Consider the following 13210-nt stretch of genomic DNA (forward strand, 5'->3'; position numbering starts at 1 on the left):
GCCTGCTTAGGGCTGCTCGCACTGTCTGTCCATATGACCTGCTTCTTCATTCGCACATTCTTGCCTCCTCTCCTCAAACACAGACCGACCGGGAGTGCAAGACCATGCCCGCGTGGAGTCCTTGCAGGACCGCATGTCGGAGGTGTTGCAAGCCTATATCAGGGTGCACCACCCAGGTGGCCGGCTGCTCTACGCCAAGATGATCCAAAAGCTAGCAGATCTGCGCAGCCTGAATGAGGAGCACTCCAAGCAGTACCGCTCGCTGTCCTTCCAGCCTGAGCACAGCATGCAGCTCACGCCACTGGTGCTGGAGGTGTTTGGCAGCGAGGTCTCCTAGCACCCTGTGGTTAGAAAGGGTTGGAGGCCTGACGGAGTGGTGTTGTAGTGGTGTGGTCCTACCCCTGGCCTCAGAGGTCTCAACAGAGGGGGTAAGGATAGGGACAGATGTTTGGGACCAGGTAGATCGAGAGGTCAGGCTAGGGTTTTAGAAGCTTCAGAATTATTAAATACAAAGAAAAGGGAATGCTGAAAGTTTATATAGATATTTTATTTGTATATATTTAGTATATATACACGCATATGACATACCACACTGCTACTTATATTTAAGAAAGGGTTTTAGATAAAGAAGTAGTTGGTCCCCTCTCAATAGTGGGGTTTTTCAGCGTACCCTACCCTGTCCGTTTGTGTTTGCGTGCTTCACAAGAGATGCATTTATGAGCAGGACCCAGAGCGAGCTGGCATAAATGCACGTGCGGCTGGCTATAAATAGGGTTCTGAGTGGCCTTCTATTTTTGATGTTTGTATATGAGGATATTTAATGAACACTGGCCAGCATTGCATGGGCTGACAGAGGAGCTGGTCTGTCCCAGCCGTGTGGTGGCTGTTTGTGTCGGAAGAGATCCAGCCCGCGGGTGTGACTGGTGCAGTTGCTCTGGTGTTTTTCAGAAGGCGCCGTCTTCATGCCAGGCTGTGACTTACAACCAAGGAGTTCTGATGTGGTCAGGACTGACTTTTGGGGGGGCAGTGTGAACAGGGTGGCAGCACGGTGTTTCTCACAGTACACACAAGTGCATGGCAGCAAAGCAACTGACTGAGCTGGAGCATGGGCTTGACATGGACAGGAATGCAGCTGCTATAATGCACTTATGTTTCAGTATAAATGAGCAATTTATCACAGGCAAATTGTATCAGTCCATTATGTAAGCTTAAATAATTCAGACCGATAATAATGCTTTGAGCACCCAAAGCAGTGCTGTTCTGCTTTGCCAGTGTACCTTCTTATTTCCCGTAAAATATTCAGTGTTTTCTGTCAGTGCAACAGTGTTTTGAAGGCCAGCTTTGCTCTGATGCGTTGAACATTTTTCTAAATCTTGTCCTAGTGAGACTCCAGTGTTAATCAATTTCGGAGCCGGAGGACTTGTTTTGAAACGAGCCTTTCTGCCTCGTGTTGGTTAGTCCTGCCCTCTTGTGCTTACTTTGTGTAAATACCACTTTTTTTGTATATATCCATGGCAAAGTAGCTATTACTGAAGTAATTAAATGTTAATATGCTCTGAAAATATATGCAAATATATGAACAATTATATTTTTAGTTTCTCTTTTTGCTATAACATTTCTTATTCGAGTATTTCAGGCTATGCCTTTTGGTGTGAATGCATAGTTTTGAATGGTTTATTCTTGAGGTTCTGTAACTGACGAGAGCAGTGGGGTGCATAGAAATGTTTTAAATGTGTGTTTATACTGGAAAACAGGAGAGGAATTTACACTAAACTTGTTGCTGCTGTGTACTGAAAGCCATAAACACGTACGTATGGAAGATTAAAGAATCACGCTGTACTTTCTTGGTAGTATTGTCTCAGAGACAAAATGAAAAGTCACCAGATTAGTTGATTGTCCTTGTCACAGCAGTGTGTGTTAATGTAATGAAGACTGCGGTGGTCCTAGGTCCTACAGGACAGCCTACCGCAGTTGTGCTACTGGCCAGTCCCATAAATCCCTTTCTCATTAAATGAGTTTTTCCATCCCGGTGGCCCTGATCTTTGTGTGTCGGTGTGGGTGTCGTACTGATGAAGCTCACCAGGGAATGCTGTGGGAAAAAAAACTGAAATACTACGTTTGTAACCAGTGAGGCTTCCCGCAGAGGACTGGTACAGTGAACATCAAGGTGGTGCTGCTGGTTGCAGTCATTTCACAGGGTGGAAGATCAAAGTCTCTGTGTGCGCATATGTGCAGATTTACATGGAAACTGCATGTGGTAACCCCACCCCCCACCCGTGTGTGTGCGCATATGTACAGTGTGGCACCAAAAAGCTCTTGAGAACGCAGAGTAACAGCCAGTACATGATTAGCAAAATGGAAAACCAGCAGTGGCTCTTCCTGCTCTTTCCACAACTGGTATCCTGAGCTCTTTTTGTAGCTCTCCAAGTGCCAAAGTGGAGCTCTGATCTTGGTTGTGGCCAACAGTTACTGGTCAAGTGTGTTCATTTACCTATCTAGGGCTGTAATCCAAAGTGGCTCACAGAAATACATCTTTAAAGTTATTACAGATGTTTTTTTCTTTTTCATGAATATAACATAGCTCAATATGTTTGCTAGTACAGTTCTGGTTAAACTGGCTTGAATTTGGATTTGAACCACCAGCCTTTTTGGGCACAAGTACAGCCTTTTGCTGCTCAGTCATGCTGCTTAAAAGAGCATGACGAGTATCTGAGCTGCCCTGTGGTTTTTCCGTGTGGTTGTCTTCAAACTTACGAAGCAACTGGTCACCACCTCACTTGTACAGGAACTAAGCAGCTAGTTTAAAAAAAAAAAAATAAAAAAATAAAAAATCAGATTTTTATTCTTTGTTTGTAATATAGGAACCCCACAGCAAGGAAATGCCCCTGTTTGAGTGTACACTTTGTGTTTTGTTCCAGTTGATTTTTTTTTCTGTTCCAGTGCTGGCTGCAGTGTTTCAGTCACAGACTGGTTTTAAACAGAAGATCAGCAGAGACTTTGGAACTTTAAATGAACTACCTCTGTGATCTGTGCTCGTTTTTTTTGCATGTGTGCATCTATTACGATAATAAAAAAATATTTATTTTGTTCCGTTCACATTCTGGATGATTACCTCAAGGCATCTCAAAGACTAGACATAGTGTGGCCAGCAGATCAGAAGTCTTAGTGTCATGACAGAACACTGAACAGCTACCTTTAAACTTTGTGTTAAATAGAGGTGCGGGTCTTAGATGGATGTCGTCAGTGACCAGCGAGCCAAGCTGCCCACTCCCTTTGCTGATGTAGCAATGGGTAATCGCTAAATTCATGTGGTCCCCTTTAGTTGCTATCTTAAGTTGTGTATGTTTGTGTGAAGTCACATGTGAGTGTAGAAATAACAAATTTAAATGCTCTCCTCCGCGTGCGAATCATATTCACGACCGGATCTCGGTATTCTGAACCACTTGTGTGTTCTTTGCTAAGCCTAAGTGAGACATATGGCTTACTGATGTGTGCATTCCAGCTAGGAGAGGTCAGGTTTGAGGGTGTGTTCCAGATCACATTCCTCAGAGTGCAAGGAATTTTTTATTTTTTTTTTTAAATAAACATTTGTCGATCTTCTCAATGTGGGTTTACCGCTCTGTGGTCAGAAGTGGGTTTGGAGAGCGGAGATCCCTTGGAAGAATTAGTGGGGCAAAGGTGTATAATGTCCTGGTACGTAAAAACCATTGTTACGGATTTTATAAACAGCTCAGTTTCTTTATCAGTCCATAAGATTATAAAGACGCAAGAACATGCAAACAGATGTACAGAAACACATACTCATGCAGGGGTCCTGTACTCAACCACCAGCAGATGTTTTATGCTGTCTTTTGTCCAGAATGTATTTTTGATAAGAATAACTGTCCCCACACCTGTATTAGTGTGCAGAAAGGAGACTTGCAGTTAAGTGGGAGGGGTTTATTTTGCATACACATATTAAATACATTTGGTAGCTTAAGTTCTCCTGTGTGCCTCAAAACTGGAGCCTTATTTTTGGAAAATGCTGGGATTTGACATTGGTGTATCACTAAGTTGCCGTTGCATATCTAAAAACCCTTTTAATAGGCTGCAGACAGATACGTGATCTGAGTGCTGCAGTTTCAAACTGGGGCCAAGAAGATATGGACATTTGTACAGAATGTAGCGGAAAAGGTCGGCCAGACGTGGACTATTATCAAAAGCAAATGCCTTAACAAAGAAAAAAGTGGAAAAAATAAAATGTAACAATCTGACTTGCTCAACCGGGGATTGTTGTGAGCCTAAAATGGCTCTTAACTGAAATACTTGTGACAGAAGAGGCCTTCTCCAGGGATGCCTGCCGCGAGTTTCACACACACACAAACACACACACAAACACAAACAATAAAAGAAAATGCCCAGTCTGTAGGGCCCGTGCCTGGCAGCTCATATGTACAGCGTGCAAATTCACTTGTTCACACTTGGTTTGTTTTGACACAGAGAGGGTTTGTGTTCTGGAGATGCTGATAAGTATCTAAATTATGGACCTCATTTTTAATTCAGTGCTGGCTTCTGCATGTTGTCTCTGTAAGCCCATTGTTATTACTCTTGGTCTTGTTTTTTTTTGTTTTTTTTTTTGTCTTTATTGTATTCACAGTAATTGACAATATTGTTGCAGTCCTCTCTGTTCAGTTATGGTTCTTCTGTTTTCCTGTTTTTATTATGAAAATTGATCACTTGTAAATTGATTGTGTCTATGAATAGAATGTGAAATGTTAAATAAACCGCTGTACATGTTGTTGCAATATTTGAATAGTTTTTATTAGTATGATTAGAATGGTATGTCCTGAACCATCAGATAATGGAGTCCTGTATAATTAAAAATGATTATTTGTGAAAAGGTCTTCTTTATAAAGGTGCTAGACGTGTCCTTTGTACAGTGTTGAGGAAGGCTCAACACACTACAACTGCACACACACGCAGTAAACTGGTGACTCTTGACATCTGCCATCAGAGGTTATCAGTTCAGGGAGCAGTGATTCAGCAGAACAACAAAATACAGGTGCGCCCCGGTTTACAATGGTTGGACTTATGATTTTTTCGACTTTATTATAGTGAGCTGGTGGTAGACATTCAGGAACCGTACTTTGAATTTAGATTCCCCCCCCGTCCGGGAAGCCGATAATGCGGTCTCTTGTGATGCTGATCAGCGACAGCAATCCGCATTTCCCAGTCTGTCACGCACTTGTGATTTGTGCATCCATAATGTCACAGAAATACCCATCTGTCTCTACTGCTACTAGTGGGAAGATGACCATCGCACGTATGCTAGGCTATGATGTTCGGTAGGTTAGGTGTATTCGATTTATGATGGGTTTATCGGAACGTTAACCCCATCGTAAGTCGGGGACCACCTGTAAATGTGGAATAAAAACAAGGCAAAATACAAGGTAAGAAAACTACAAATTATTTAACTGTTCAGAAACTTTTACTTCACACAAGACAACATGGAAGTCACATCAATAAGCTCAGCCACTGTTTAATGTAAATCTGGTATCACCAGTGAATAGATTCCATACATCTATTATTGTTGCTTTTATCTCGAGCAACTTACAATTACCCAGCAGGGTAATTTTTACTGGAGCAGTTATTCAAGGGAACAACAGCAGTGCACCAAAAGAGAGATTTCATCCTGCGACCTGTAAACTGTAAACGGAAGGTTGTAGCTGTAACCACTGTGCCACCTGCTAGCCCTCTACAGTTCCTCTGACGTCACGGTGTAGGTGTGCTTAGCACAGTGAAAGGCACACGGCGATCTTGTGAACTTGGATCTTTTTACAAATACTGTTTAATATGTTTGTGTTTTCATTACTATGCATTTTATTCTGGTATTTTAATTAATTTCATATGGCATTTTTTTGCCTGGGAAGTAATTTTTTCTGCATGAAAATCTAGAATGGTAATTGGACCTCCTAACAATGGAAATTCACCTATAACCTATCGTGTATATGATCAGACTAGAGTGTTTTGGCTTTAGATGAGTGGTTCTTAACTTTTTTTTTAGGCCATGGACCCCTTTGGCATTCCGGTGAAACCTCTGGACCCTGTAGAATAATGAACTATGTTGAAATAGTTATCAAAGTATTTAAAAAGCTAATGACTGAAAGAAAATGCTAGATTTCAGTTGAACATTAGTGAAAAGAAAGATGTGATTTTTTTTTTTTCTTTTCTTTCCTCATCCAAGTTCACAAACCCCCTGAAATCAGCCCGTGGACCCCAGGTTAAGATCCCCTGCTTTTGATAGAGGGGAAGAAAAAAAAACTAAAAACTCTTCTATTAATTATATGTACATATTAATCCCAAATCCTGAGGCTGCAACAGTATACATACTGCAGTATCCTCTGTCACATTTTGTAACAGTAGAATATTTTAATTTTGTGTGTTATATATGTATATTTGTCAATATAACGATTTGGGTATATAACTTGCACAGATGGTACATCCTCTAGTCTTTTGCCCTCCGCTCTATCGCCATGTTTTAACACGCTGAATAACAGTGTTTCAACATAAAGGCCATCTGACAAAGAATGGCATCAAGTGTCGCACAGCACATGGTAGAAGATCCAAGAGGTGACGCCCTGTGTGGTTTGGAGATCCTGGGGGCTTCTGGGTAAGGAATCACAGTGTCACACTCTTGTTTCTCTAGGTGGGACCCACGCCCCTTGGGGTCTGGTCTGGTAGCAAAAGTTCTCCCCTGAGATGCTTGTTCAGGTACCCTGCCTTTGAAATGCGAGTAATTGTTAGTTTTTGTGTGGCCTTAAAAAAAAAAAAAAAAAAAAAAAAAAGTGATCAGGCTAAATAATTCAAGAATGATTCCAATGAATTGACACACTCCTTCGCTTTGCATACAATTTAATTTGGAATTGCTTAGAAGTATTATGAGAAGCTATAACAACATTACACTTTTGAAGAGATGGACGTGCAGGGAAATTCAAATTCCTGCGCTGTGATTTAGGAGCTGGGGACCTCGTCGCAATTAGCTCCGCATTCAAATATTCGGAGAGTTTAGTGGAAGAGTAACCACCCTCTTCAACAAACAAAATTCATATTTTAGTGGATACATATGTATTCCTCTGGTTTATTCCAACCAATGTCTGTTTCTTCAAGATTGCAAATGCAGTAAACTTTTACCCCGCAGCTTGCAGTAATCATCTTTTCAACAAGAAACTTTCCTTACGAAGTCTGCACATTTTTATGTCCGTTTTTCCGGCAAGTGTTTATTCCGCTATGTCATTCTTCCCAACAATAGGCTGAATAACCAACCTAATAGTGCGTTGCGTGCTGCCAGCTCCCCATTAGCACCACGCCGAGGGACCGTGGACTCGTCTAGTCCCGCAGCGCTGCAGCCCGACACTCGCTGCACAGTACGCGACTATGTTTGCGCCCACCCTGGCGTGAGGAATTACACTGTATTTGTACTCTATGGTCTAGTACCATACAGTGGAAATGGCACGTGACCCTATGTAATGTTGTACAGCTGTCTCAGGATACTTCTTCATTCCTGAAAGGCGCCATATATATCCATCTGCAGAAAGATGTGTATTGTCAGCATAAAGAAGGGCACCTCTGTGTTTCTGAGTAGGAAAAAGACTCCTCGGTGTGCATCCGTCTCTTCAAGGTGGAGCGTGCGGTGACGCTTCGGCGCAGGAACGACGCTCGGCTCCTCGGGTGGACGCGCGCCCGGGCGATGCTGGTGATCCGGGCGACGCGAACGTCTGAAAGGCGCAACGGGGAAGCTGCGCATCTTCCAGGTGTATTCATCCTACGGGCAAGATCGTCGTCTGATGAGTGACCGGGGGCGTCACGGTTGTCCACGGTTCAGGACAGTTAGGATTCACAGCAGAGCGTCCTGGTAAAGACGCCGCAGTGGACTGATCCCACAGACTGCCGTGGTGTGCAGGTTGTAGGGGATCGGCAGATCAGTTCTTATTATCATTTTCATCAAGTTCTTCAATGAAATAGTTGGTTACGTAGCAGTTACAGCTTTTCCGTGTAATCCGAAGACCCTGGTTATGAATCCCTGCTCCTAACAGTTCACTTGAGCAAAGTACTTTTTCTTAATTTACTCCGGTAAAATGCCCAGTTCTGCATATCGATGTATAAGTACAACGAGTTACGTAGTTTAGCATACAAAATTAACACTGTAAGTTAAACAGGACAAAGGTTTCAGCTCTATTATACATAATGTAGGAGCATGTGTGTAGATTTATTAATTTAGCTGACCCTTTTCTCCAGAGCAACTCACAATTACCAATTTATACAGCTGGGCAATTTTACCAGAGCAATATAGGCTAAGTACCTCGCTGAAGGGTACTACAGCAGTAGGCAGCTCTAACCAGTGTGGTATAAATATATGAACACCTATATGCCTATATGTACAGTACTTGCACACAAACAGACAGTTTCACAATCTGATGTTCACTTTAAGGACAGTGGAGGTGTGGAGGTGCAGCGGGTTTGGCCTGTGCCTGCTCTCTGGTGGGTCTGGGGTTCGAGTCCCGCTTGGGGTGCCTTGTGATGGACTGGCGTCCCGTCCTGGGTGTTTCCCCTCCCCTTCCACCCCTGAGCCCTGTGTGTTGCCGGGTTAGGCTCCAGCTCGTCACGACCCTGCTCGGGGCAAGTGGTTTCAGTCAATGTGTGTGTGTGTGTGTGTGTTAAGGACAGCAGAAGGTCAGCTTAGTTATCTGCAGAAGAGTAACTGCCTAATTTAACATAATTGTCAGAAATCAAAAAACTGGACTTCGAACACTAATTCCTTGACTATATATGATCCAAGAGTTAAAATTCCCTTTGCACAGATGAACGGTCCACCGGTACACCACCCCCGGTGCTACAGGGCTGCTGGAACACCATTGTGCTCACACTGGGCTGTCATAGCAGCATCTGGCCTGTAGGTGAGGCCCTACCGCTTCAGGAGACGGGTTTCTGACCCAAGGCCACCCTTTGAGTGAGATACTATTTTTTTCTTACCGCTCACCTCCTCAAGAAACACACTTCTGTGAAAAAGAGATGGAGAAAGAAAGGAAGTGGCTTGTACACCGTGCGCTGGCCTGGGATTCTCACCACACTGCACAGGTTTCTAAGTTTTTTGCTCACAGGTGGGTGGAAATGGGGTGGGGGGGTGGGGGGGATTAACTGGACCGTTGCTCAGCAGCCAGACAAATTGCATGTAGGAGCTGGAGCTGGGGTTGCTGGGAATTCTCTATTACTAACTGATTTTCTGGGAACTGGAGGGAGTCGCTGAAAAGTCACTCGAAGAGCAGGAACTGGAGGCGTTTTAGGGGATTGTAGCACCTAGGGTAGTAATCCGACCCAACGCTGTCTTCCCTTGAAGTGCTGGAACGAAATCGATTCAATAAGTGTCTTTTGGCAACATTGTTGCAATAATTATGATAATGACTAATTACAATAAATGTCTATAGGTCTATTGTCCTCAGCTAACCATGTGTTCTTGTTTGTGCTTCTCACCTGATCTCATAAATGCTCAATAAATGTCTATGTGTTTGTTTTGTCATTTTTAATAACAATTTCTTCAATAATGGAAGAATGTATATGCAGCTACTCGTGAAATTTATACTGGTTTATATAGTGCTACGTGATAAACTGACTGAACTCAAGAACCAGTCTCTACATCCTAGTCTCTCCTGTTGGTGTAATGCAATTTTTGTAGTTAAAAGGGTAAATGTAAATGTGTTCTTCTTTTTGACTCCTTCTAACCTCAGCGCATGTGACTCTTTACATCACTTTTCCACCTCTTTCAAGCCAGTCTGCTGTTTCTGTGCTCCTCACAGATGAAACCGGGCTTGGGGTTGGACGGTGCTTCAGCAGATCTTCTCACGGACGAGGCACTGGGGCGAGCGTTTGGCGTCTCTGATGAAAGTCATCCAGATATCATTACTGCAGTCCCGCCATGTGACCTGCTGGAGAACATCTTAACTGGATGTGGGTCTGGAGTTTGCTGGAAGGCACAGTGAGGTTGCGAAGAGGTAAACACTAAACCAGAGAGGGAGTCAAGTTGAGCTGGAGGCTCTCTGCACAATTGGCTTTTAATGACTGGTCTTCGTTTAAAAAATAAAAAAAAAAAAAAAAAAAGTCAAGCTTTCACAGTGAACCTCTAGCTGTCCAGTGGAAGCAATCTGATCCTGTAGTCCAGGTTTTTGTTCATTGCTCCAGTTCCCTTTGTTTATAGTAATGTGGCGCAAATGGAGACAACTCATCATCACATTGATTCAACCTGGAAAAACCTACCCCCCCACTCCATCTGTGTGTGTGTGTGTTTTGTGCCATAGCATGAAGGTCCCCATGGAGGTGTTGGCCAGTCCAACAGTCTGGTCCTTGTCTCTGCAGCCTTACCTCCCATAGCTCTTGAGACTAAATCACAGCTAAACTGCACCTTCATGATTCCCTCAACACCTCCTCACACCTCAGGTGCATAGATGTAATGGACATTGAAGATTTTCACTTAAAGGATGAAAGGAAACGGAAGTACAAGAGCCGCGTTATATCTGCATGTTTTGAAAGTGGTTTATATATAGACTTCTCTTGCGTAATTCCTTCCTGAAGATCTGCTCGGAAGGTGGATTCTTGCAAAATGGGCTGTTAATGACCATTAATTTAAATCAGGAAAATAACGTAATCTGCTGCGCAAAGGTTATATTTTTCCATCAAACGTCCTGCCTTACCTTTTAAAGACGGAGACCATCCATCCATCCAAAACCAAATACAAAATACAAGAACACTGCCTAACAAATTGTCAAACCTGGCAGATGTCTTTGTTGCTCTCAGTCTCCTCAATACCTTTGAGCGCTTCAAGTTTTCAACTGAAAGGTAAGGCTTCCCCTTGCCTTTTGGCCTTTCCAATATTTTTTCAGCACTTTCATTACAGCATTTCTTTGCTTTAGGGCTCATTATTTTGATAGGTGATGGTTTTATGCCATGATAAATAGATGCCTGTGAGCCAGGACATGGCAACGGCACAACTGAGATGTGCAGGAGACGCCTCACCATGGCTCAGGAATGCTGCTCACCTTGTCAAGTGTTGCTGTCACCAAAGCTTGCATTTGGAATTCCTGTTCTCAGAAGGCATTTCTTGTATTAATTGGTAAATTAATGTGAAAATATCGAGGTACAAATTACATTTGCTCGTTATGTAACTTCTTGTACTATGAGCACCTGTTAGTCGGGGTGGGGGGGGACTGTACAACCTGTGAAGCCAGGATGCTCCAGCTATGCACTTTGTCGGGCTGAACTGGATATGGTCCTTAAGAGGCTGGGCTTGTTATCCTGCTTTGGATGGCCATGGGGAACGCTCGCGGAAAGGAAAAGCTTGATGAGCTTGGAATGCTGATGTTGCAAAGCTGCAGGAATGGCAGATCTCAGACTGATGCGACCCAAGTGAGATCTTCTGAAGCACGGGTGTGGCGTGTGCGTTTGTGTGTGTGTGTGTGTGTGTGTGTGTAGGGTGTGGGGAATGTAGTCTTTGGAACAGCTGGGGAGGTGAGGAGGTTAGAGAGATGTGGTAACGGTATTGATGCATGACTGAAACGTGAGGGGACTGTAAGGCTTTCATTATTTGCTGGCGGGTGATCTGCTGGCTAGGGCTTTGTCTCAGGGCGAGGTCATTGATCAGGGAGGGGATGCTCATTGCTCCAGTTGCGGTCGGGCCAGAGGAGGTTCATTCAGACTGCTGTTTCTTTCATAGCTGCAATAAGCAGAACTGAACCGCCTTTGCTGTGGACTTCTCCGTTTCACTGACTGCGCCGGAAAAAGCGGACCAAGCTGACAGAACAGCAACGACCAAGCTGCACATTACGACCCCTGATGCTACTCGGGGTAGAAATTAATACCCTTTGTACATCGTAGTCTGTGATATTTGGCCTTGAGCACAAAAAGGTTCGGATTGAGTTTAGTCGAAACACGGAGTTCCACCCCGGTTCCCTCGGTGTTCTGCCGACCATCCTTGTGTACCCTGGCATAGATTCCCTACATTTTAATGATCCTTAACATCACACTGTGATCTTAAGCTCGCAAAGCCTGCAGGGTGTGCTGACCACCACAAAACCCTGTTGTCCCAGCTGCACTCTTTTAGTGCTTCACTATTAAGCGGTGCCAGTACATTTGCACATCCTTATTCCCTCCAAAGAGGCGTAATGTTCTCCGGCACCTCGTAGAGCTACGAAGTGCGGAAACGAACGCGGTTGCCTGTTTCCTTCTTTCACGCAAGCGGCACGAGAGGTCAGCATGGACAGCGGTTGCGTCTCCTTGAGAAACTGATAGCGGAAGGACAGGCGCTTCGGACAATAGATTTCCTTTGAGGAAACCTCTATTTTTTGTAGCCGTGCAAGCTATTCAGCATAATGATGTCCCCCTCCCACACCTCATCTGTCCTTACTTCTGCCGGTGGCCTCTGTTCTCATGCAGCATGAGTGTCTCACCTTGATTCTGTAGCGGAATGGGTTTGGGACTCATGTATGACGGTAGTTGATAAGCTCTGTTCAAGTCCACTTCTGTCTCCCTCCGTCCTCTTTCTCTGTCTGATGCTTACTGTGCTACTGCCCTCTCGTTTGACCTCTTCCTTTTCTCTTGCTTTTTCAACCCCCCACCCCCAGTTCATATATAGTCGTGGAGCACTTTTGGACCGTCGTGCTAAGCTCGTGCGTCATTGAGATACTTCTAGACAATCATAAGTTAGCCCAGGGAGGACCTTAAGACACAGAACATGGAAATTACAGTGGAATAGTTATGTTAAAGGGGATGCCGGGGCACAACGGGTTTGTCCTGTGCCTACGCTCTGGTGGGTCTGGGGTTCGAGTCTCGTTTGGGGTGGCTTGTGGCCGGTGTCCCGCCCTGGGTGTGTCCTCTCCCCCTCCAGCCTTGCGCCCTGCGTTGCCGGGTTAGGCTCCGGCTCGCTGCTACCCGTATGGGACAAGCAGTTTCAGTCAATGCGCGCGTGTGTGTGTGTGTAGTTATGTTAAGGACCAGCTTCACACCAAAAGCACTCACTTTACCAAGATTTAGAGGTCTGTTCATTTACTTTGTCCTCCTTTGTTCAAGAGGACCTGTTAAGTTTGTCTATATATGACTGATTTACCCACTTATACACCATGGTGTTATTACTGGAGCGATTCGAGGTAAATAGGTTGCTCGAGGGTATTACAGCAAGAGGAAGACT

At 44.2% G+C, this 13210-nt stretch overlaps 1 protein-coding gene across 3 annotated transcripts in view; it reads left to right on the forward strand.

Annotated features, from left to right (window-relative positions):
- LOC108939286 (vitamin D3 receptor A) overlaps nt 1–2816 on the forward strand; it is a 34567-nt gene extending 31751 nt beyond the window's left edge. For all 3 annotated transcript variants that reach the window (XM_018760477.2, XM_018760478.2, XM_018760475.2), the window contains one exon: nt 84–2816. In XM_018760477.2, coding sequence (XP_018615993.1) covers nt 84–337 — 254 coding nt within the window. In that variant the 3' untranslated portion in view covers nt 338–2816. The remainder of the gene's footprint in view (nt 1–83) is intronic.
- Nucleotides 2817–13210: the final 10394 nt, after the last annotated feature.

The sequence above is a fragment of the Scleropages formosus genome, chromosome 19 (genome assembly GCF_900964775.1).
Source record: "Scleropages formosus chromosome 19, fSclFor1.1, whole genome shotgun sequence".
NCBI lineage: Eukaryota > Metazoa > Chordata > Actinopteri > Osteoglossiformes > Osteoglossidae > Scleropages > Scleropages formosus.